Below are 25,006 nucleotides of genomic sequence, written 5' to 3' on the forward strand. Positions count from 1 at the left end.
AAATGTGTAAATAATGAATTATAGTTTATTAGTTGGAGCATGACATTCTTCAAATGACAACAAAGAAGCTATCTAATATAATGAATTGATTACACCCATCCCTGCTAACCAACTCCCCGGCAAACCTTATAATTCCGAGAAAATTATAGTTTCTAAAATGCAAATAAACCATAATAAAAAAAAATCATGAAAATTATAGTAATGATGACTAAGAAGTGAAAAAACAGTGAATATATTAAGATTGTGATGAGAACATTGCTTTAATTCTTTGCAAGGGGCAAGTTAACACCACCCGGTGTCCTTTACTGGAATCAATAGCAAATCCATTGGGTCTTCTGGTATGAGATCAAAGTCCAACTATGTATTTGGTGATGGACAAAAACTCATGATCTCGGGGTTTTCACCTAGGAATGCTATTAATGCCGCTTTGACACATTTTGACATCCTAAAAGTATATAGCAACAGCATTCCACAATGGAGATAGTGCCAAATTAAGTTGTTTTCAGCCCATAAGAACTTCAAATGCTTGTTTACCGTACAATTCTCTATAACCGCCATAGATGGAGACATGCAACAGGCAATAGATTCTTCATCTCTACAAGAATACCAAAAAAATGAAGATAAAAAGACAATCTTTCAATGCTTTCCATAGCACGAACAGAAATTAAGGAAAAGAACAATGCCATACCCCTGCTGAGATAACTTGTAACTATGGGTCCATGTTGGATTAGCATACATAAATACCATGTCGTCTCAAGTTTGGGGAGGATACAGTTCCCACAATGCAATTGTTGTGTCTTCTGAAGCAGAAGCCATTAACTTGCAATCGGTTGAATATGTAACTGCATTGCACTGCAATAAATGTATTATGTATACTTTCATAGATGTAACAGCAGTAAGAAGTTGTGTCAGAGTAAACCATTAGAAGGAGGACCATACATTACCCAAAATCAAGTTAAAACTCTAAAAAGGCTTCTTGAAGATAGAAATTGACATCTTGGTGAAAAATAGAGGGATCAAATTCATTATTTATCATAGCACACAAATATCTCTTTCCTATTTTCACTGCTATTGCTAAAGAAAGCCCTCTACTATGCTGCTGAAAATCTGATAAAACATAATATGCCATGCAACAAAACAGGGGTGGCCTGTTCTATGAGTTCATATTTTTTCTTCAATCACACAATATTTAGCAATTAGATGAAGTCCTGTGAATGAGGTATCCAGTGATTGCTTAGTTTGGTTGAGCATGAAGAGAACAATCTATAGATAAAGTACATTGTGGTCTCTTGTGGGTTATTTTCTCCAAATGGGCATATATGTCTTGAGGATAGGATACTGGGCATTGTTAAGTTGATTATAAGAAGAGAAATTTTTCTATCAATTTAGGCTCGTATCCGTTGAAAGTTTCAAGGTGTTTTCATCAATGATGCATTCCCTTGTTAGCTTTGATCACCGTAAAAAAGATGGCACACTGTCATATGGACAAAGTTCCAAGCAGAAGTAAATTTATTTTTGAGAGAAAAAGCTACCATATAAGAGAGGGTTCAATTAAAGAGTGACTAACAGGAAGTTCAACAACTCTACAAAGCAAGTCAAGACACAAGAAACATCTAATAAGCATGATCACACATTCACGCAAGTATGGAAAGTCAAATTGAATGAGATAAAAAGATAGTGATGACCAAAGATTCCATTCTCACATTGAAATAAAGAGTGAGTAAAATGCCAAGCCCTTGATTACATAATCGTTACTGAAAAAAAAAAGGTGACATTGTTGCTAATAGGAATTTGGATTTAAATACCGTAGCATGGTGATACTTCAGTATAGCCAAAGCATTTCCTTTGCGATAGTTATATATCCTGACTCTGGCATCAAAGGAAACACATGAGAAATAAGAAAACTAGGACCCCACACTGTACGAGCTGGTATATGTATTATTACCAATCATAATTTTGGTCGCTGATATGTTCTCATATTAGTGCAAGTTGCTGATATATTTAGTGTTCCGAGTTGCTAAAAATCAAAATAAATATAATCAACTCAATTGACAGAAGTTGCTGAGTTAGGTTTAATGAGTTTTGTATAATTTTGTATTCCAATATTTTAAATCTATCGATGAAAATCCTTTGTTTGAATATATCTTCCTGTGACTTCCACAAGCAACTCATGATGGATCTTTAAGGACTTATATGAGATCAATTTGAGCTCAGAACATATTACCTATCAAAACATAGTCAAAGTAAAGATGCAAGATTCAATAGCCAATACCTATAGGGAATATTATTGTTTTTTCCTAAGACTACATGATTTACCTTATAGCTGTGAAACTAGAGCTGTCCCAAAATTACAACAAAAAAGAAGCATATTCTATTCATTTATTTTACCGACCTGTGGTCCCAACCAGCAGTGGCAGCAATTTTGCTATCTGGTCGAATTGAGGTGCCTGATACACCAGGTCGTTCCAAGCTAATCTCTTTCTTCATCACACAAGAGCCCTGAATTAAATAATGGACAATTCAATATGAGGTTATATAATGACACCTAAAATGTGTACAGAAATCAGCAAATCAATCAGCTGGAATTAAGAATAAATGTTTGTGGAAAGAGAAAACAAAAGAATTTCCTTTGCCATAGTTATATATCCTTACTCTGGTATCAAAGGCAAGACATGAGAAATAAGAAAACTAGGATCCCGCACCGTACAAGCTGGTACATGTATTATTACTGATCACAATTTTGGTCACTGATATATTTTGAATTCTGAGTTGCTAAAAATCAAAATAAAGATAATCACCTCAATTGACAGAAGTTGCTGAGTTAGGTTTGATGAGTTTTGTATAATTTTGTAACGTCTTTTCTTTTAATATATCTTCCTATGACTTCCACAAGCAACTCATGATGGATCTTTATGGACTTATAAGCGATCAATTTGAGCTCAGAACATATTACCTATCAAAACATAGTCAAAGTAAAGATGCAAGATTCAATAGCCAATACCTGTAGGGAATATTATCATTTTTTCAAATACCACATGATTTATCTTATTGCTGTGAAACTAGAGCTGTTCCGAAATTACAATAAAAAACAAAGCATATTCTATTCATTTGTTTTACCAACCCGTGGTAAACCAAGTTTCTTCTCAAAACCAGTTCATACTATATCTGACCATTATAGATATAATAATGTCACTCGTGGAAAGGCTGTTTATAGGAACGGGACGAAGCTCATCCCTCTGTTCAATGTAAACAGGAAAGCTGCCAACATTGAAATGAGGCAGACCGTACCAAAACCATGATGCGCACATAGACAGAGGGGCATAGGTGTCATATGTTCTCAACCAAAAAAGAAAATTGATGGTCTGAGTTATTATGGTCAATAATACAAAAGGCAGAAAAAATGATCAATGAATTTTGTCATAACCTGCAAATCGAGAAAAAAATTAAAAGCACATGATTGCTCAAACTTGTACCAAAAGAAAGGTCACATAAAAATAAGAATTCCATCCATCACTTGCAGAACTTTCTTATGCCAAGAAGTGAAAGATTATACGAGTAGATGAACTTCATGAATCACGAACGAAGAAAATTACCACAGAAACATCCAAACTAAATAGGACAATTTTGTCATCAGCAGCTCCTGAAATGCCCCCGCTGCACAACCCATCGACGCATAGGCTTAGAACTGCAGACAGAACATGCAAATATTCAACTTAGTTGTGGGGAAAAGGTGAGAGGCCTCCTGGTATGAGGTTCTACCTGGCTCTGTATGGAACTTAACAGAATTTACAAAAGCCCCTGGATTTCGCATATCCCACAAAAGCATGGAACCATCCTCATAACTGCCACAAGCAGGGAGAAGGAAACACAATTACAGTACAGATATTGAACTCGTAACTGACAACCAACAAAAGGTAAGATAAAAATTCAGTAGTTTCATTTCACTTTAAGGGACTTGATACTCCTTTAGCTATGATTTAAATGTTAAAGACCTGAAGGAGACAAATTTAATTCAAATCTAATTGGTTATAAGAAATATTGAGTGGTGAATTCTCACTCCACTAATTGTTTATCTGCACTCAATATTTTGGAGAAACCTATATAACGTTCTTTTATATGATTTTTCACCAATAAAACATTTATTTGCACATTCATGTACCTCAAAAAACAAGTCTACTCGAGAAGAATAGAACAGCCCAGAGAATTATATAATTATTTTACCATGAAACTCCCCTTTCTAGTTCTACAACATTTTCTAAATAAAATGCTTGCCAACTCCATGGGCTAAGGCTTTTGCATATAGGACTTTTTTGCAAGAATTCCTCTATTTCTTTTTTGCAGATTTGCAAGTGCCGAGCATTCATAACAATGGCTGTCCATTGGTTAAGTTATTTCTCTTATTAAAATCTGATTCATATGGTAGACTAACCATGTAGAATTTGTTGATTCACAAATTCAATTTTCTCTTCGATTTTAGAGGATTCAGGCTACTCTTTTATTCTTTTAAAAGCTACCTCTTCCTTTAGACAATCAAGGAAGTTTTGTTTTGTTTCTATAATCTCTGATAAGAGATTAATTTGATGTGGAATGGTGACAGTAATGAAGGGAAAATGTATTTGAAATCCTAGGATTTCTGAAGTAATACGCTTATTTGTAGTACAATTAGTTGCAAATCAAATCTAAAACAAAAGAAGTATTCATTCATTCAAAAATCAAATCTTGTGAATCATTCACAGTTGTGAATTTGTTTCCACACAATTTTCTTTTTCACAAATTACCACTGTTAAAATTATTTCATAATCCTTTCAAAAAACCAAGCTATTTGATCAACTTGATCCTCTGAATCATCACTCAAGACAGTAGATAATCCTTAGATCAATTCTTCATCACAGATGCACACCATCAAGTCTCAAAATTTCACCTCTCGTAATTATCATTTTGTGTGCACAAGGAAGAATATTGCTTAATGAATAACATGGGTAGAATCCCAAAAGTTTTGATTCATAGGAAAAACGAGCAATATGACTTTTAGTAAGTTTTAAACATGCCAAACTACTAAGGTACTCAGTTAAGATTTAAGAAGAAGAGAAAGGAGAAGTATATACCCAACCAAGATATACAGAAATCCCTGTGATTCTGATGGTAGAAATGCTTGAACTGCCATGCACATTCCTGCAAATAAACACTTGGTAACAACTTTGTTGATGTCTATATGTAGAATAAGGCATGTAATACTTTATAATACAGAAATCCCTATGATTCTGATGGTATCCAATCTAATTGTGTATTTAACCACTGGAAGTTCTGCTATGAAATTTTCTTTTTTTTTTCTATTTTAATTATCAATATGTGGGGTCACGTCCCTACTCTTAAGACTTGTGATAGCACTGATATAATTTCATATCCAACATGATCACACATAATAAATATGTTTTTATGTCCATGCATAAAAAGGCATCTGATGACATGGATAAAATTTCTATTATTGGAATAAAAATGGATCACGATTGGACAATAATCCCTCGGTAGGCCATTGATGCATAAAAAGGAGACTATGATCAGGATCCATTTTAAAATCCCAAGAAACAATTCCTTATAAATTAACTGTAAAAACAATAAGGTATTTCTCACTTGCCAATTAAAATACAGTTTCCTTTTCATCAATCATAAAACCCAAGAAAATATATGAATAGACACAAGTTTGGATGCTGTTGATTTGAGAAACTATAATACCATCTACACTCTCCAAAAAAGAACACTCATCTTAGAAAATTGTTCCACAAACAATAAATTAAACTATTATCTTTCTCTCAGTTTAGAAGCTAGACTGCATATCTTATTAGCAATACATCATTATCAAGTTACTTTGGAGAAGGTGATCCAAAAATTTATGCCGTATTACCATTCTTCAAAATTCATATATTGGCAGAAACAAACCTCTTTTGGTAGTAGAAATATTAGATGAACCACCAATGCAGCTTTGAGGCAATCTTGCAAGCCTTTCTGCAGTATTCAGATCCCATATCTCAACCTTTACATATTTGAAATACAGAAATTATGAGCAACTGGGCAACCAAAGATTCAAAGTAGTAATTATATGGCAAACGATACTCTATGTATGCCTGTTGACCTCGGAAGACTGCTCCCCTGCCACAGCAATGTACTTTGGTCCATCAGCATGCACATCTGATACACATCAATTTGTTAATCCTTATAACAAGAAATTATGCAGCAACAAAGACCAATACAGAGAAAATAAAATAAAAAATAGTATACTGGAGCAATCACTTCCTGGGAAATCTAAAAACATTTTGTCACTTCATAATGACTGATCTTCTGCACATAAAATTCTTAAAATAAGAGTGATCTTTTTTGTGGCACTGAAAATGTTTGCCATGGAAAGCTAGAGAATTTGGATCCAAAGATAAGTGGTTGGTGATCAATTTAATTAGCCTAAACTATACATTATCACCCACAAAATAACACATTGCTTGAGCCCGACTCCATCAACAACAAATCCCAAAACTGAACAGTTTTAAGCAGCAGGCTACTTTCCATATTCATAGGATAGTATAATTATATTTCAAACTTACTTACACAACCAGTACACACCCCCAATTTTGCTTCTTATTTCTGATTTTCTTAAAGAAAAGAAGTCCTAGATTCTCCTTCACATGGCTTGAAAAATAAAACTATCAGCACTCCTCCTCCTCCTCCTCCTCCTCCTTTTTCAGGTAGTAAGTAGATAATAATTGGCTCTCAAGACATCATCTGGTACCACATTCAGGATGCATTACAGACTATTTTCCTTCATCCTGGTAATTAGCAACCAAAATCCTAAAAAGTTTAAATTCCAAAGCTAATTTTGTCTCTTCCGCGTATTTTTTTAAATCAAATGATGACAAATAACATTGCAGCTGTTTTGCCATTTAATAATTCTCTACATCAGATATCCTAACAGCTGTAGACCTGTATCATTCAAAATGAATTTCATCTCTAGTTAGAAGGCATCAACTAAATCAGAGTTGGTTGCCAACTTTGCAACAGTATAATAATTAAGGCATATATAAATAAGTAAAAGGCATCAAGTCTCACAGCATCCCACATAGTAGCAACATTAAGAGTCAAAAGTTGGGTAAACCTTCAAGGGGGTTGGAGCACTCAACTGGATCTTCTTCATAATTTATTCCTTTATCACCCAGAGAATTGGTATCAACAGTTTCTGTAGCATCCTTCTCATGTTTATAATTTGGCCCTTCACCTTGCCTCACACTAGAATTAGGCTTCTTCACTAAAGAGAGCTTGCAAAAGTGGTAAGCGTTTGTTTTGATAGTTAGTGAAGGTTCCCTGTCAAGTAAAAGAAAATCTGAGCTTAGCTTAAGATAACATTCAATGATGATCATTATTAAGTAATGTGAGACATCTAAGGTCAAATCAGCCAGTATAATTTCCAAGATCTAGCAACTTATGCCAATGCCTAAACACATACATGGTTGTTAAATATTTTCAATCATACTGATAAGAAACGTCAAATGCTTAAAGAAGGGAATAGACACAGGCATCAAATGTCTCGCTAGATGTTATTATTCAAATACTACCACAAGATACATTCGTTAGTCAAGTTTTTTTCCAATAAAAGTCAACAAAGCGGATAATAAAAGACACAATTACCCATTCTAACTTGAGATAAAAGCCTATACTAATAGGTTGTTTCCAGTATGACTAGTCCACTAAATTTTCCAAAACAGAGTTGAACTATGCCCAAACAAACACATTTTGACATGCATCTTCAACCATGTTTAGTTGGCTCAAAACTCAAATGATAGGAGAGATTAGAAAATGCCACTTCAAAAGAAGAATGATAGCAATCTTGTTTGCTGGACCATGCAAACATATCACAACCACACATAACTGGTTTAAACAAATAAATAAAAAATCATAAATTCTCTGATAAATCACAACCACACCATGTATAATTCATCTGGCAATTAAAAAAAATATACAAAGAAAAGCTTGCTACCTCGACAAACCACCATTGTCAATATCCCAGCACTTTACAGTTCCATCCCTACCCTGGCTACAAAAAAAATCAAAACCATACGTCCAAAAGAACCTCATGAAACATTACACAAACCTCAAAAGTAAATAAATTATCAAGAAAACAATATAATTAAAAAAAAATACCTGATAACTTTGTTGTCACCAATCAAAGGACTCGCAGCCACAGATATTATCCCATGAGCCGCACTATGCACCCTTCAATCCATACAAAATAAACAATCAAATACCCAGAAAAAAGAGGCTTAAAATTAATTAATAAAATGAATACCGAGAAGATGATACAGTTCGATGCTGTACAGTGTCCCAAATCCGTAACTCTCCGTCTGTAGAACTGCAAATAAATACGTACATGTATAGATAAGTGAAAACATTATATAATTTTTTTTAAGGAATAAAATAGTGAAAATCCTACCCGGTGAAAAGCAAAGGTTTAGAAGGATGGAAAGAAGCGTCCATAACAGAGGCGCGATGGCCTCTAAGGACTGCAACTGGATCAGGTGCTGGCCTTTTGCTCATTCTTTGAATATTGTATACTGTATGGTGTAGCAATGGTAGAGATTATTATTCGTTGTTCGAGAAGCCGCCTCGCCGTCACCGTGGTTGTTTCCGGCGTTGTTTCTGGCTGTCGCTGCTGCTTCAATTTCTGGCGTGGTTGAAATATTTTGAGATTTTTTTGTTTTGGTTTATTTTGGGCTTGCTTTTGTGCTCGGATTTTCTAATTGTACCCAGTTTTGTCGCGCACATAATTAAACATTAGGTACATTTATTTACTGGAAGTATTTAAAAAAAAATAAAAAATTAAATTATTTCATGATATTTGATAATATAATAAAAAATAAGTCTAGTGTTTAGTTATATTATGAAAAATAAATTAGAAAATAACTTATTAATATTTTTTTTCAAGTTTATTAAATAATGAGAAATAAATTTTATAAATTAAAAAATTGAACAAAAATGAAATTGAAAAAAATATAATATCATAAATTATCTCAAATAAAATAAATAATAATCAAAATAATAAAGATCAAACAAATAAAAAAATTTAAGATGAAGAAATTAAAATAATAATAATAATTAACATTTCATAAATTATTTCAAATGAAATAAACAATAATTAAAGCAATGGTGACCAAATTTGATAGATAAAAAATTTCAATTAGAAAATAATAAGAAAAAAACAAATAACAATTATAAAAATACGAATCAACGTTAATATAAAAATCAAATTATAAGGGGTGAAATTAATATATATATATATATATAGCAATCAAAAAATTAAGAACCAAATTTGATATAATTATCAAATAATATAATATTTTTAATTTTTTCACAACTTTCGTAAAGTGTTTTATGCTCAAAATAAAAGGAAAACAATTTCCTATAAACCAAGCCAAATTTTTCTTTGACTGGAAAGTGTTTTTCGTTAACCAACTTTTCTAATGACAAACAAACACATGAAAGTTTGGAAAATGATTTCCATAAAAAATACAAGGCATGGCATTAAAATTAACTATAGGTGATCATTTTTTGTTCGGTTTGATTTTTATCAAGAAAAGTAAACAAACCATTTAAAAAAAAAAAAACAAAATCAAATCAGAATCGGTTCAAACCAACCAGTTTCGGTTTGGTTATTTTAGAACAAAAACTGTTCAAACCAGTTTATCTCGGTATTTTCGGTTTGGCTCGGTTTTTTCTAGTTTGGCTCTGTTTTTTTTGTTTGGGTTTTATTTGATTTTTTTGGTTTCAGCCTTATAAAATCAAAACCGAACCGATCAGTTTTTTTAAAATTCTAATAGGTTTAATCGGTTTTTTTTCACGGTTTGGTTTTTTCAGTTATTTTTTTTCTAGTTTTCTTGATTTAATTGATTTTTTAGTTTTTTTGTTTACCCCTAAAATTAACAGCAAATCAAAAGCATGTGGTTTTTTTTTAATGTGGATTGCATTGCATGAATGAATGTTTGGAAAAGTAATAACAATTATTTTTTAAAAGTTATTTTTATTTAAATAATATTTTTTATATTTTAAAATTTATTTTAATATCTGTGTCAAAATAATTTAAAAACACTAAAAAAATTAATTTAAAGTAAAAACATTCTTAAAAGTTCTTAAAACTTTGGTTAAAATACTATCCTAAATGAACATTAGATGTAAGCTCATTTTACTATGGATTATGATAGTTTAGTAAAGATTTTATCCTTAGTTTGTTAACAGACTTAATCATCTTAGAAGGGTTTTATTGGTTTTCAACTTTGAGTTTTCAAAATCTCAAGGCTCCAACTGCGTTTGTTAAATTAGCAAAGCATAGTTTAAATTTGCTTGTCTCACCTTGAGTGGCTGGCACCATTGTTGTTAAAAAAGCGTTTTAACTCGTAAAATCGTACGATTTTACAAGTTAAAACCAGCAAAACGTGTAGAAACGGAAGCAAAACTCGAAAATGGTCAAACTCGCATAAAACCGGGTCAAACTCGCATAAAACCGGGTTAACTCGTAAAAAACGTTCAAAACGTTACGATTTCACGAGTTCACTAAAATGTCACGCGAGGCGAATGGAAAATTAGAAATGAAACAAATTTGATACTCCGTCTCACTTTCTCTATCTTGAAGAACAACAGAACCAGTATCAACAGCTGCAAAAGAGAACTCGGGATCTAACAAGCTCTTAGTCCTCTTGGATCTTCTTCTTGTAGGATTCTTTGATGACTCCGTCTCACTTTCTCTATCTTGAAGAACAACAGAACCAGTATAAACAGCTGCAAAAGAGAACTCGGGATCTACCAAGCGAGTACATCTTTTTGGGTTTTCTCTTAGCCCATAAAAAACAGCCTTCTCTTCTTCTTGTCCTTTTTCCGCTTCTTCCTCCGAAGATGAAGTTGATTCAGTATCTTCACTAGCTTCAATATGGAACTTTCAATGAGGTGGAAGAAGGAGAGGATTCGCAGAGATCTAGCGGGGAATCTTCTTTTGGTTCTTCAAAGACAAGCAAGATAAGAGACAACTGGGATGAATTGATTGAATGTCTTTTTGACAGAGATGTATATGGTCACATGGCTCTCAAGAAATCACAAAGGGATGGGTGATTGATCATGGAGAGGGAGGGGATATGTTTGCTGCAAAAGACATCAAATTGAAATTATATGTCCCTTGATTCTTGAGTTGGCAAGGAAATCCATATCATAATCTATGCTTCTGTTTCTCTTCGGTGTATTTGCGGGTGGATTTTCATCTTGTAGGTTCTTTTGTTAGGCTGGATTTATTGCAAAAACAAAGAGGTTAAAGAGGGTTATGGTATTTCTTACCTTGTTCTCTGTTTCACTCGAGTTCCTAAGAACTTAGGTGTCTGTTTTACTAGTCAAATTCTCCATTCTATCTTGCTCGGTCTTTGTGGTGCATGTATATTTCTTCAATGAGCCAACAAAATCATTAGTTTAAGTTTAAGAACTATGGCTTCCAGCTCATATAAACTTTGATTAAGAGTCCTAGAGTGGATTGGTGTTTCCTCATGTGGTATTTTAAGATGTTTAGATGTTTATTTTGTGATTTTACGATTTTAGTTAAAATATTTTATTTACGATTTTATGATTTTTAATTAAAAAAATTTACTTTCGATTTTACGATTTTACGATTCGAGTTTACGAGTCGAGTTTATATTGGATGTTCCGTGTCGTGTCAAAAAAGCGTTTTTAACAACCTTGGTTGGCACTGCTTTGATGAGGGAGTCAGACCTGATTGAAGAGTTGTTAAAACTCTGTTTAGGAAGGAGTGTCTGCAACAACAAGAAGACTTGTCCCGTGTGGTGGGCATTGGTTGTGTTCCATGGAATAATCTGAAAATGTCGAAAGCAAACTTTAGGAAGAAATCAATGGCTTATTAACTTGTTTACCATAGACGACACCATTGATGAAGTCCTAAAAATTCAACTAGCTTAGGAATAGGGCTCTTGAGTTGGTTAATTAGTTAATCAATCAGTCCTAGCAATCTCATACATTCTCCCTAATTGAGGTAATTGATAATTTATACTTGGTGCTTGGTAGACTAAGGTGGCTTGTGGTTAATACATGTAAAAGATCTTCTTTGATAAAGGTAAGGACTCTTCGATTCTTAAATAAGTATTTTTTAGAGAGAGAAAATACAAGAATATTCTAGAGAGAGATGATCTGAAAATATATATGCAATGGAGAAAGAAGATTGTGAACTTTTATTCTGAAGATCTCATGGTGTATTTATAACCCATTAGTCTTGTTCTTTTATGAAAAAGAGGGTTTAAAGTGTAATATTACCTTGAAGCATTTAATGATGGATAAATATCTCTTACATTTATATTAATGTTTGATCAGAATATGATAGGTCCCTTTGAGTACTTTTATACACCTAAAAGGTGTAGTGAGAATATGGTCCAAGATGTTAAATGTAGCTAAGCTTATAGAGGTCGAGTTTTTCACTAAAGTTAGACCCAAGGGAGGCTAATCATTCCTCTAGACGTCCTAAGAGAGGATGATCATTCCTTTAATGGATCAAGGAAAGATGATCATTCCCTTGGTTATGCCCAAAGAAAGATAGTTGTTACCTTAGACTTGGGCTTGATATTTTGCCAAATTCATGTTATCTTGAACTCGACTAGCTGCCAAGTTTAAGTACCTTTTAACATGTTTACTAAACCCATATTGTCTTGGACTTGGCTAGCTTCTAAGTCCAAGTGCCAGCCCAATTCAAATGACTTGGTTCTGATATGTTTGTCAAACTCATGATGTCTTAGACGCGGCTGACTACTAGGTCCAAGTGCCTTAAACATGGTAGACTGTCAAGTCCAAGAGCCTTAGTTGTAGTATGTTTGCTAGACTCACGTTGTTTTTCACTTGATTGATTGCCAAGTCCAAATATCATGAGTTTGACATGTTTGTTATATTTGCATTACCTTATTCCTTTAAATGTGTCAAAGGAGGATGATCATTTTCTTAAACGTTCAAAGGAAGGATGTGCATCTCCATAGACATGCCAAGGTCTTGACATACTGTCAAACCTAGCGTGCCTGGAGCTTGGTAGTAGCAATTGGGTCTTGCTAATGCTCGACCTAGGGTGCCCGAGTTTGGCACACTACCAAGCCCAATCATGACTTGGTTTTGTTCGTCTAAAACCCAGCATGCTTGAGACTTGATACATTATCAGAGTATGCTTATTTTCTTAAGTGTTACTAAAAAAAGACAATCATAAAAGTTTTTTAAACCCATTAAAAGTAAATTTATCAACTAGCGACTAGCATGTGGAAGCATTGTATGTGAGTATTTTTATATCCTCTCGTGAATAGATGTTGATGGGGGTTGATGGCAGAGTAGGTGTTCAAGTGTTCTCCTTTCTAAGTGATGTTTTTTGTGGAAGTTGGCCTTGGTTATGAAAGAGTTCCCTGCAACCATTAACCAGGTGGGACAAGATTAAGTATGTTGTTCAAATGGAGGTACTTTCTGACATGATCAATGAGGGGACCTGACGAGTCCAAGCAGCCTTAGAGTTTAGGTTATTAAATAAAGTCTCAAAGTTGATTCATTTATATGTTGTAGTAAATCACTTTTTAAAATCTCTTTTTATTTAGTTGTATATAATTAAAACTTCATTCACTCTTCTAATATATTAACTCAGTATCATTATCATTATCAATTAAGATCCCGAGTCTTTTAATTTTATCAACTTTGTTCATAATATGAATATGGCCATGAAACAATATCACCACCTCTCAGTCAATTAACTCCCATAAATAAATAAATAAATGCTGAAAGAAGTCAATATGCCTTAACAAACAACTTTTGCATCAAATCATAGTAATTTTTTCTTTTATAAAAAAGATTCTCTTTTTGACTTAGCTCTAGCTTGGTTTTAATCAAAATTCTCCTCGAAGTAGCAGTATTCATGAGCCACCCATCGTTCTATTAAATTTTTAAAATAGTTTATTCTTTGTCACTTGTTTTCTTAATGTTTAGTTCTTTCGTCTTCGTTCATTCGTCCTTGGAGACTTAATTTATACACTAATCCTTGAACATATCAAGGGTGCTCTATATATCTAAGAGAACATTAAATGGAATTGTTTTATATAGTTTCATCTTGAGCAACAATCAGCTAAGAACTCTGCAGGCAGAAAAAGAAAAGGAAGTCATAATATAAGGATACGAGGAACTAAATGTTCGATAAAGAAATGTCATCTTGCTGGTGCAATGAAATACAGTAGAATTTGTGTAAAATTGATTTCTACTGCTCAAGATCATACATATAAATCTAAACTGGGAAAATTAAGAAAATGGTATGGTTTCAATTTGCAGTGCCTTTTGTCCTCTTTTGGTCTCCATGATTCATGTCTAAAACCTGCTTAGATCAGCATAGTACTTATTAATCCACTCTTTAATAATCTTGATCTCTGTCTTTCGCTGTGCGACCAGCCATTCTGGATCAGTTTCCTTTGCAAATAGTATATCCAAGCAATGAGACCCTGCAATTAAAGTAATTCATCTAAATTTATATGAACTTCCTTTTAAAAATTTACCTCTTTTCAATTTATCATATTTTATTCTTGCTTTTCAAGCGTGCTTACCATTGACGGTCTTAACAGCAACAACAGTGTCTGAAATGTTCTCCAACACCCTGGAAATTGAGATGATGGAACATGTTAAACTTGGACTGGTGATTGTAATGACATCCCATGCCTCAAAATCATTGAGTTATGTCTTTTCCCAAATTTGTTTGTTTCTTACCCGCCACTACTATAAGGATCTCTTAGCCCATTCGAGAAAATGATATTGCTAGCAAACCTTTGGAGAATCAGTCTTATATTCTACATTCAAAAGAAAACAAGTAAAGAATGATTTAAAATTTGGGGGAAAATGAACAAAAAAAAAAAAAGTGTAAGAATTCCATGAGTTGAGGAAACTTACGTGGCCTCCGTAATAAGTAGTGACCCAATGAAAACGAGGTGTAACATTGTATAAACTCTTGCAGTCCTCTATGTAGGCTTTCAAATCGAAAGGATCAGGTGGAAACATGGAGTCATTGCCATAACCAATAGGTATCACCATCTCACTACACGTCTAAATTAACACAAAATTTAATTTGTCAAATTAAAGTTTTTAAGACTTATTATGTTAATTTGAGAGATTTTATATATCACTCTATTGAAGGTAAATACAAATATAAAATTTAAGATTTTAAAAATTTATTTTCAAATTCCAAAAAACTTACTGAAAGTTACTTTTTTTATATCAATGTTTGTGTTTGTTTTTTTCCTTAAAGTTGGCCGCAAGCATGGGACCGTGAGTGGCCACAACCACCTCTAAACTTTTTGAAATTTTCATATATATCCAAGTTTTTATCCCTCGAAACTTAAGAAATCCCATTTACATCCCCTTGATTTTTAATCCATTAATTTGTGCCTAAAGCTCTTCGGCTTCCTCAGCCCCCCAAGTATTCTTACTGTAGTTTGTCACCGGAAATATCTATTGGTAGTCATTATTAATTAGAGTAGTATAAAATTTCCTACTTAATTCAAATATTGTAATCCAATTAATTTCCCGTTGAATCTTTCTTGTAATGCACGTTTAACTTAATTAATGACAAAATTATTTTAAGGCTTAATCAATAGTTTCTGTCACTTTCCTAACCAGCATCGCCAAACTTAATATCGTGAAGTATGTTACAAGGAGGAGTTACTACACACACACGCACGCACGCACGCACACTGTACCTGCCATCTCCAGCCCACGGATGTTTCAGATTGGTTAGTGGGTTCATTGACGTAGCATGACCTGTTTCCTTTATAAGCAACAAGACCACCAAATACTCTGCCAAGAAGATCATCCCCAAAACCACCGCCATCTATGCCGCCACAGACCTTGTTAACCGGATATGTTGGTGGCTTATTGTACTGAGCAGCACTAGCATACGTTGAGTCCAGGTGGTTCTTGAGCTCACTGGCGTCTGTCAAGGGACTGCATCAACGATATTTACCAAGGTTTTTAGCATGTAAAATTGCATCGAATATTTATTAATTAACTTTAACAAGCTTTTAATTAAAAAGAGCAGCTACTATTATTACTTGCAAGTCTTAAATTTCTTGCTGAGGATTGAGAGACCATCTGGTTTTGAAGCAACTTCATCAATTTCTTCCCATGACTTTCGTATAGTCTGGTAGCAAGTCTCACTGGCTCCCTGCACACCCAACACCACATATTTAACATTTTATTAAAACATTATTCATCTAATTAATTAGAGAAATGAAACTAAATTAAAGATGAAAGCTCAAAATGTATTACTCTAAAATCCTTGCTGACAAGAGCATAGTATCCATATTGTGGCGTAATATCATCAAAATAAAGAACCGGTGCCGATGAGGCAAGAGCTCCAAGGGCTATGTGAGGGTATTTAAGCCGAAACCATGAAGCCAGCACTAGTTAACATGGAAAAAATTTTAAGGAGTTAGATAATAATGATGATGATAAAAAATAATAAATAAATCAAAGTATTCGTCAATATTAATTGGTGTGGTATTCTTGGACAATATAGCAGCAGCCACCTACTTCCACCATATGATCCTCCAATGACGATAACCGGAGAATCTTTAGCCTGTAATGTTTTCTTTATGTGAATGATTATTGCTGCATAGTCTGCTATAGCTTGAGCTGAGTTGAAATATCCTAGCGTGCTTGCATTCTTCAAGGCTTCTTCCCTTGATCCAAATGGAATTGATTTTCCATAATATCTATGCTGATATCATGACATTAATGTATAAAAATCTTTATTATCACCTATTTTAAGCCTATTTCTATGAACCAAAAACAACATTTACAAGTGAAGAGAATATATCCGTACCTCAAGATATACCAAGAGAGAACTGAATTCCACAGCGGTATCAACGAGAAATCCAACTGCATCAAGATCTTCATCAATGGGTGCTTCTGCGCCAAGATATACTAAGATTGGGGCTCTAGCATTGGCACCGCCCCAATACTTAGAATTGATCAAATAACGTTGTAGAAATGTGTCATAGCTTTCAGGTCTATAGTTGAAGTGATCAAGTGTTTGGTTGTAAAAAAAGGTTTCAAGATCTTCTCGAACAGATTCACCCAAAATTTGATCAGGGTGGTCTAGCCAAACTCTCGGTCCTATTGGACTAAGTCTTGGAATAGTACGAAGCCGTTTTGCAGTTGCAGTTGCAGTGGTCAAGGAAAACAGTAAGGGAAGAAGAAATAGGCTTTGAAACACCATGGCACGATGCATTTGTCTAGCGGCTAGTTAGCTAGGTTTTTTGTCGAGGTTTCTCATGTGATTTAAAGCTTGTAACAAGGACATCCTTAAAAAATAAAATCCCGTTTACTTTGAGACGACTTTAGACTTATTACACGCTTATGCTTTATTGCACTCATGGATCACAGAAATTGCAATGATTAAGCTTTGAAGCTTCCACAAAATATTTCATAATGCTAATTTTAATGATAATCCAGGATTTATTAATTCAACAACCCCAATTATAAAATATAAGAACATATCTACACGGCTAACCACGTTTCAAACCATGATTGGCCATAAAAAAAAATATCTGCCGTTGTTTAAAACGTTGGGAACCGTGCAATTTATTGATTTTCTTCGGTGTAGTAATTATAGTACCAATGAACTACAATTTCTTTAGCTATTATATAACGAAAAGGAGTTATTTTATTGTGTAATTCAAGATTCAACATAACCAGAAAAAAACACTGATAGAAAAATTCTTTCAATATATTATGATGATTTTTATCAATATAATTTTCAATCCTTTTATTTATTGGTAAGTATTGATAGAAAAATTATACCAAGAAAATAACGAAAGGTATCATAATGAGATTTAAAAAAGCAAATCATATGGTAACGTGATATTTTTACCAATAAAATAACTAATGAAGTTATTAACGGAATAATTATATTAATAATGTCGTCATTGATATTTAATTTATGACTTGGTAATCGACCCTTCTCCCCCCTTCCTTCATTTCTTTTTTTTTCTTATGTTTTTTCTTCTTCTGCAACAACCAACCATCGCCTCCCCCTAATCTCAACACAATTTAACCTCCCACAACAAATACGACCACCACAACGTTTAATTTGTCAGCATCTGTATTTTGATTCAAATTTTATTAAGAATTATCCATTTTAAGTTAGCAAATCTACCCCTATTTTATTTGAACTCAATTTTAAAATGTTGATTTTTATTTTTTTTGTATATTTTTTGTAGTATATGTATTTTGTTTGAGTGTTTACTTGTTTTATAGTTTTTTCTCTTATAAATTTGTTGTATATATTTATGATTTGTACATATTAAGGTTTCTTTTAGATATGTAAAATTATATTTATTTATAAATTGATGAAACTTATGTCAAATTTTTTATTAGATGTTTTGTGATGAAATAAATAATGACTTATTTAACGAATCCATTTATATTTTATCAATTTTATTGCCAAGTTGAAATTTTTGGTAAATGTGTAGAAATTTGAATTTATGTAGATAATTGATAATGAATTAAGAGTATTGCTAAAATAGATTGAATAAGTTTGAGCCAAATCAATTTTTTACAAATTAATTAGTTAACGTAGTTAATTAATACATATTGCCATCATTATTTTATGTAAATTCAATATAAGCAATTGATAATCGTTCATAAATGTATAGAGATTCACCCCCAAGGGTTGCGGAGGATGGATTATTGTAATGGAGTCCAAGGTTTTATTAATTATGCAGTATCTAGTCCGAGAATATTAGTAAGGGGGTATTAGATGTCCATGCAAGAGGTGTACAAATAAAAAATTTCTCTTTCCAGATATTGTGACGATGCACCTTCTGAAAAAAGAGTTCATGGAAACATATTTTGTGTTGGTATGCACATAAAGAATCATATATTCCTCACAATACCATGGTAGACAAGATGGTTGGGTTAACTTTTAGTTTTAGCAACGTGCATGAAGTTGTAGACGACAATAGTAATTCTTCTAGAAATATGATTGTAAATGCGAGGAGAATGAATCAGGGCAATAACGATCAATTTTCAATCATAGATGAAGAACTTAATGTAGACGGAGTTAGGTTTTTTTATCTTTTGAAAATTCTGACAAACTATTATAGGATTGTAGCACAAATCACAGTAAATTATTAGTCGTTGCACAGGTGTTCAACATCAAGTCGGATCATGGGTTGAGTGAGGTCGATTATAACAGAATTGTTGAATGTGTGATAAGCATTTTACCTAAAAGGAACATGCTGAAAAAAGTTATATGCTGCTAAGTCCATGATGAAACTCTTTGGTCTAGAATACCAGAAAATTAACATATGTCCAAACTTATGCATGTTATACTACCTTGAAAATGCAGAGTTGACCAAGTGCAAAACATATGGTCATTCTCGTTATAAACCTATGACTGACAGGGGAAGGACTTTTGTCGTATACAAAAAACTTAGATACTTTCCAATCACACCTAGATTGTAGAAGTTATTCATGTCACCAAAAACTGTTGAGCATATGACATAGCACCAATCACATGATATGGTAGATGGAATGATGGTGCACTTTTCCAATGGTGAAGCCTGTAAACACTTTAATAATATGCATCTTTAATTTTCGATAGAGACTAAGAATGTTCATCTTGGGTTATCTACAAATAGATTTAATACATTCGAGTGATTTGCTGCTCCTTACTTTTATTGGTCGATGATATTCACGGTTTACAACTTGTCAATAGGGATATGTATGAGGCCGAAGTTCATGTTTCTATCTACGGTTACATATAATCCTAATAGTACAAGTCAGAATATATATATTTTTCTTCGACCATTAATTGATTAGTTGAAGTAATTGTGATCATCTAGAGCTTTGACTTATGATGTATTAAAGAAACAAATTTTTATGATAAAGGTAGCTTTAATGTGGATTATTAATGATTTTCCAGCTTATGAAATGGTCTCGTGGATATACACATATTAATAAAGATTATATAAATGAAATTAATGTACAAGATTGCGATGGATATAAGGATGGGTCAAATGATGAAAAAAAGAAGAAGAGAATTCTGATTAATTTACACAACATAAATGTATAATGCCATAAACTATAATGTAATATTTATCAATGAAATTCATTCAATGTAATGACAATAATTTTAATTTATTATTAAATGACAATGAAATATTTATTTTATTATTGGAATATGAATTGTGTTATTATGTTGTGTGTGCATTTATGAATTTAAGTATTTGTAGCATAGATAGATAGAAAATAAAGATACAATTTGACATCAGACACTATTTTACACCAATGAAAAAATCAACAGAGTATATATTACATATGGATATACCGACAAAATGTATTTGTTGGTATATTCCAAAAACCATGGAAATCATTTCCCTTTACCCTAGCATTATTCACAATGTTCATTACATATGGGTATACTGACAAGATATGTTTATCGGTATATTCTAGAAACCATGAGAATAATGTCCCTTCACCCTAGTACTATTCATGATGTTCATTACATATGGGTATACTGATAGAATGTGTCCATCAATATATTCAACAAACCATGAGAATTGTTCCCCTTCATCCTAGCACTGTTCACAATGTTCATTACATACGAGTATACTAATAAAAATTTATCCATCTATATATTCTAGAGACTATGGAAACTATTCATTTCTCAATATGGTGATAATTAATGATCTTTTGACTATTCACTTTTTTTCCCAACAAAACCACTGATGAAATGAAAAGTATTCAGTAATATTTGGAGGAGCTTTCTAAAAACATTTATGCAAGTTAAAAAAAATTATTTGACTTTACAAACATAATCACCAACAAAAATATTGATATTTAATTGCTCGTAGGTAATCCTATCGATCAAAACTAAAATAAAAGACTGGAATCATGACAGATCGGGGCTTTATCTTCTTCTCTCACACACTTGTTTCTCTCTCCTTCTCTTCTTTTCTCTTCTCTCTGTCCTTCTTACCCACGATCAAACATTATCTTCTCTTCTCATCCTAAGGTATGTTGCCTTTCTTCATTTTTATTTTTTTTTGGTTTATTAACAATGTATTTTTTTTCTTTTTTGTTTTTTTAATTAAGAGACAAAATAAAGCACTTCATTAAGTAATAATTTTTCATTCCTTTTTCTTATTTTTTTGTGTTTTTGTTTTGCATTGTTTTTTTTTTTGTAATTATTTTTGTTCAATTTTGTGTTCTTAATAATTTTATAAATTAATAAATGACATGGATTTTTGTTGTTATTGAAATAACTTTTGCATTATTTTGTTGAATTTTAGTTTTGTTTTTCAAATTTTTTGTTCAATTTCAATTAAATGTGTAGGATTAATTTTAATTATTATTTTGTATTTGTTCCATTTAGAATAAATTTTTTTATAAATTTAGGATAAAAAATATTATCACTTAGAAATAATATTTTTTTTAATTTGTTCCAAATAGGGGAGATGTTGCCGATTTTTTTTTAAAATAGAAATCGTTTATTTTTTTATTCATTAATTTGTGTAGATGCCTAAGTGATAGTCTATTGCAAACACAAGGACATGATTAGTGTCAATTTTTCTAGCAGCGATGTTGACGAGTCATTAGGTGCCAATCAAGAACAGACACCTGAGGCACACATCAATCCACGACATGGGCTCGTCGAATGCGATGCCGTAACATTGAGGGGGAGTCCCTTTACAACAGGATTCATTTACCCTTAAGCATAAGGCTTAGTGGAATGATGACTTTTTAATATAAGTTTATTTTGCTTTCACAACGACATGTTTAATAATATTAGAAAAAAGCAATATTATTTAATGAATGTAATTTCAGATTTACAAACATTGAAACTAATAGAACAATAACATCAGTCTTTAAATTGTCGATAGAAATTTCATTGTATTAATTTTATTATTAAAATTTTCCTTTTATAAATTTTTACTTAAAGGGAAAATTTGAATAGGAGAGAGCTGATAATAATGTTGCGATAAAAGTTTGAGAGAATCACATTGTAATTAGATAAAATCGAATTAAAGATAATTTTTGTATTCCAGTTATTAAAATTTGTCACTGTTGTTTGTGAAAATTAACAACAATATTTTTAACTTGATCAATTTAACCCAATTAGGTAAAATCAAATTAAAGATAAATTTTTTTTTATTCTAGTTATTAAAATTTTATTTTTCATTTACTAACAGGTAATTAATTTATATCATACAGGTTGCATGATTTTTTGTACGTGAGGAAAAAAAGTAAAAAAATATGTGAAATAAAGAGAGACATAATTAATTTGTATCCTATAGGTTGCATGATTTTTTTGCTCACTTTGTCTATCTATAAATCCATCGGTATATTTATTACCAACAAACTCATCGACAATCCATAAATTATTGATGAGAGTTTTTTCAATTAATTGTTTTCCATCCTTGAGTCCATCGGTAACATACGTACTGACAGAATACTAATGTAAATACTAACAAAAGACTGCTAGTGTAAATATATATAAAAAAAATTATCGATAAAACTGTTAAATCTAGTAATGTAAAAACTCTTATTTTATTAGAGTGAGTTTAGATGATCTATATTTTTTAACATTGATATATTTAAATAATAAGTTCCAATATGAAAAATAGATGTTTCCACTGTATTACTAACTAATTAATTATATTTTATTTAATTCATATTTCATAGCAACGTAACTTTCATGAAATATCTTTCTCTTTCTTCTATTATATGAATTTAATTTTTAATTTTATCCAGAAAATATCATATGTTTCTCAACAAAACTTTTGTTATATGATTCAATAGAATATTTGTGTACATAATTAAATCTATAAAGTTATATTCGATCTAATAATCTATATCCAACACATAGATTATGCAACAACTCCGGCTGTATATATGATCCTAGGATTTTAAGAAATTGGAAAATAAAGCTGGCATTGCATTCCTTGTACTGTATAATTTAATTAGCTGTCATTGAGATTAGTGACCATAATTAGCTGTCTTTGTGCATTCTACATGAATCAAGTAACAACAACACGCGGAAGGCATCAATTCTGTGGTCATGCCCAAGATTTATCAGTCAAACACCTCACTTGTTGAAAAGCGATAACACCTCAAAAAATTAAGAAACCGTTTAAAAATATGGTATAAAATTGTTTTTAAAAAAATTTAAATTTTTTTTATAAAAAATTTAATATAGTTTGTATTTCTGAATTATTTTGATTTGTTGATATTAAAAATAAATTTTAAAAAATAAAAAAAATATTATTAATATATATTTTAATATATAAAATTATTTAAAACTACTGGTCGCACAAATATAGCTGAGGTATGGAAGTAATTAACTACGCAAGGAAACGGGGAGTACAGGTGGCATGCCGGAGGCATAATTGAATGGTGGAAGCTTTTTGTAGCATCGGCTGCAGAGGGCACTATAGATGGAGGATAGTCAAGAGTGGTGTCACTCACACGATGGAATCGGAATCATGAAGCTTATACTGCGCCACCAAGAGCACCGCACCCCACAAAACAAAAGCCTGTCGGGGATGAACTTTTTGACCAGAAATCTTTTCACTCCAGTTCCTAGACCAACCGAAAGGATCTTTTTCAAAAAGAAAAAAAAGGTATCTAGCAGTCCCCAACAATTAATCTGCTTTCACACTAGGAAATTTCATCTCTGTACCTGCTCAACTTGTTTCAAAAACACTGTTCTGAAGCAAAATTAAAAATTGATTCAACTCACTTTTTAAATTAGCTCTTCAGCCGTCTCTCCTTGATTTTCTCAACTTTTTTACTCTGATTTTTCCTCAAGGCATTCTAGAGCTTCGGTCCAGCTGGTATTTGTAGGAATATTTTGTCTTATTGTCTTTTTGCTGGTTTGTAAAATCTGTTTGATGAGATTTGTGAAGTGTAATATTTAAAAACTTTATTGTAAAGTGAAAAAAATAATCAAAACATAGGAGGGTGGGAATAATTTATCAAAAAAAAAAAAAAAGACTGGAAATTGTGGAACACGAAATGTTTGGAACAATTCTCATTAAGGAGTCGCATGAAGATAAATAGCGTTAGTGTCCGAATCCTTTGATAGCTTTCAATTGTGGGAAAAGCTATAAGGCATTCACACTCACACGCGGGCCGCGTGTAATCACATATCATTATTCCATTCCAAAGACACAAACATGAATTGAAAACACGGTGTCTCTTTTCCAGCTTTAAGGAAAAGCTACAAGTGATATTCCACAATATTAATACCCTCTTTTCTTTTTGTTGAGGAACACGTGTGCAGAAAATAATAATTATTTTTTTTGTTTAAACATGTCACTGTCCAATAATTAGCATTATTTCTAGAGATTAAAATTCGAAGAATAAAAGTGATGACACTTTTTCACAATAGAAGTCCTTATTTGTAATAAAGGTTCAAATGTTACTAGCTTCATTAACAGGTGCAAGCCACCAGATTCCATATTGACAGCGCGATGTACCACGACAATAAACAGGTGCAACCGCAGTACACTGTCTTGACAAACGGGCACTTACAACATTAAACAAGAAAGTTCACCAATTTACCCCTCTATTTATGTTAAATTGATAAATCAATCCCCTAAAATAAACTTCCACGAAGCCCCTACACTTGTCAGTAGGATTGTAAACAGTAGAGTCTCTCTCTCTCTAGGATAAGCTCTTCAAAATTTATTTGCAATCTAGTCCAACTGGGGATAAACTTGAAACAGGGACGGATTTGACATATTATCACAAATAAAAGGACCAAATTGGTTTTCCAGGGGAAAAAATCATAAGGGCCCTACCGGGTTCGAACCGGTGACCTCTTGATCTGCAGTCAAATGCTCTACCACTGAGCTAAGGACCCAACCTTTTTGTTAAAAGAAAATAATTTTTGATAATTGAATCTGAACCTGGA

At 32.3% G+C, this 25,006-nt stretch overlaps 2 protein-coding genes and 1 non-coding gene across 6 annotated transcripts; all 3 read right to left on the minus strand.

The window, feature by feature from the left end:
- Positions 1 to 216: 216 nt before the first annotated feature.
- Positions 217 to 8,792, minus strand: LOC118034611 (protein DECREASED SIZE EXCLUSION LIMIT 1). Of its 4 annotated transcripts, none has more exons than XM_035039948.2 (14): positions 8,474 to 8,792; positions 8,330 to 8,392; positions 8,185 to 8,256; positions 8,021 to 8,077; positions 7,142 to 7,347; positions 6,131 to 6,186; positions 5,938 to 6,031; positions 5,106 to 5,172; positions 3,760 to 3,842; positions 3,594 to 3,685; positions 2,393 to 2,499; positions 1,806 to 1,869; positions 689 to 842; positions 217 to 595 (listed from the first exon to the last, which is right to left on the minus strand). In XM_035039948.2, the coding sequence occupies exons 1-13, from the start codon at positions 8,575 to 8,577 to the stop codon at positions 816 to 818; spliced, it is 1,092 nt and encodes a 363-aa protein (XP_034895839.1). In that variant the 5' UTR covers positions 8,578 to 8,792; the 3' UTR covers positions 217 to 595; positions 689 to 815. The 4 variants fall into 4 exon arrangements, with proteins under 4 accessions (XP_034895839.1, XP_034895838.1, XP_073267549.1 ...); XM_035039947.2 differs by having other exon boundaries at positions 689 to 852; XM_073411448.1 differs by lacking the exons at positions 217 to 595; positions 689 to 842 and adding an exon at positions 2,799 to 2,953 and having other exon boundaries at positions 1,852 to 1,869.
- A 5,393-nt stretch (positions 8,793 to 14,185) lies between these two features.
- Positions 14,186 to 17,397, minus strand: LOC118034621 (uncharacterized). Its single transcript, XM_035039960.2, has 9 exons — positions 16,907 to 17,397; positions 16,615 to 16,801; positions 16,351 to 16,484; positions 16,134 to 16,246; positions 15,783 to 16,026; positions 14,977 to 15,129; positions 14,797 to 14,876; positions 14,637 to 14,686; positions 14,186 to 14,534 (listed from the first exon to the last, which is right to left on the minus strand). Exons 1-9 carry the CDS (start codon positions 17,312 to 17,314, stop codon positions 14,404 to 14,406), a joined length of 1,500 nt encoding a protein of 499 aa, XP_034895851.1. The 5' UTR covers positions 17,315 to 17,397; the 3' UTR covers positions 14,186 to 14,403.
- A 7,486-nt stretch (positions 17,398 to 24,883) lies between these two features.
- Positions 24,884 to 24,955, minus strand: TRNAC-GCA (transfer RNA cysteine (anticodon GCA)). The gene has a single exon. It is a non-coding gene; the product is annotated as a tRNA-Cys (tRNA).
- Between the last annotated feature and the right edge of the window lie 51 nt (positions 24,956 to 25,006).

The sequence above is a fragment of the Populus alba genome, chromosome 9 (assembly GCF_005239225.2).
Source record: "Populus alba chromosome 9, ASM523922v2, whole genome shotgun sequence".
Lineage (NCBI taxonomy): Eukaryota > Viridiplantae > Streptophyta > Magnoliopsida > Malpighiales > Salicaceae > Populus > Populus alba.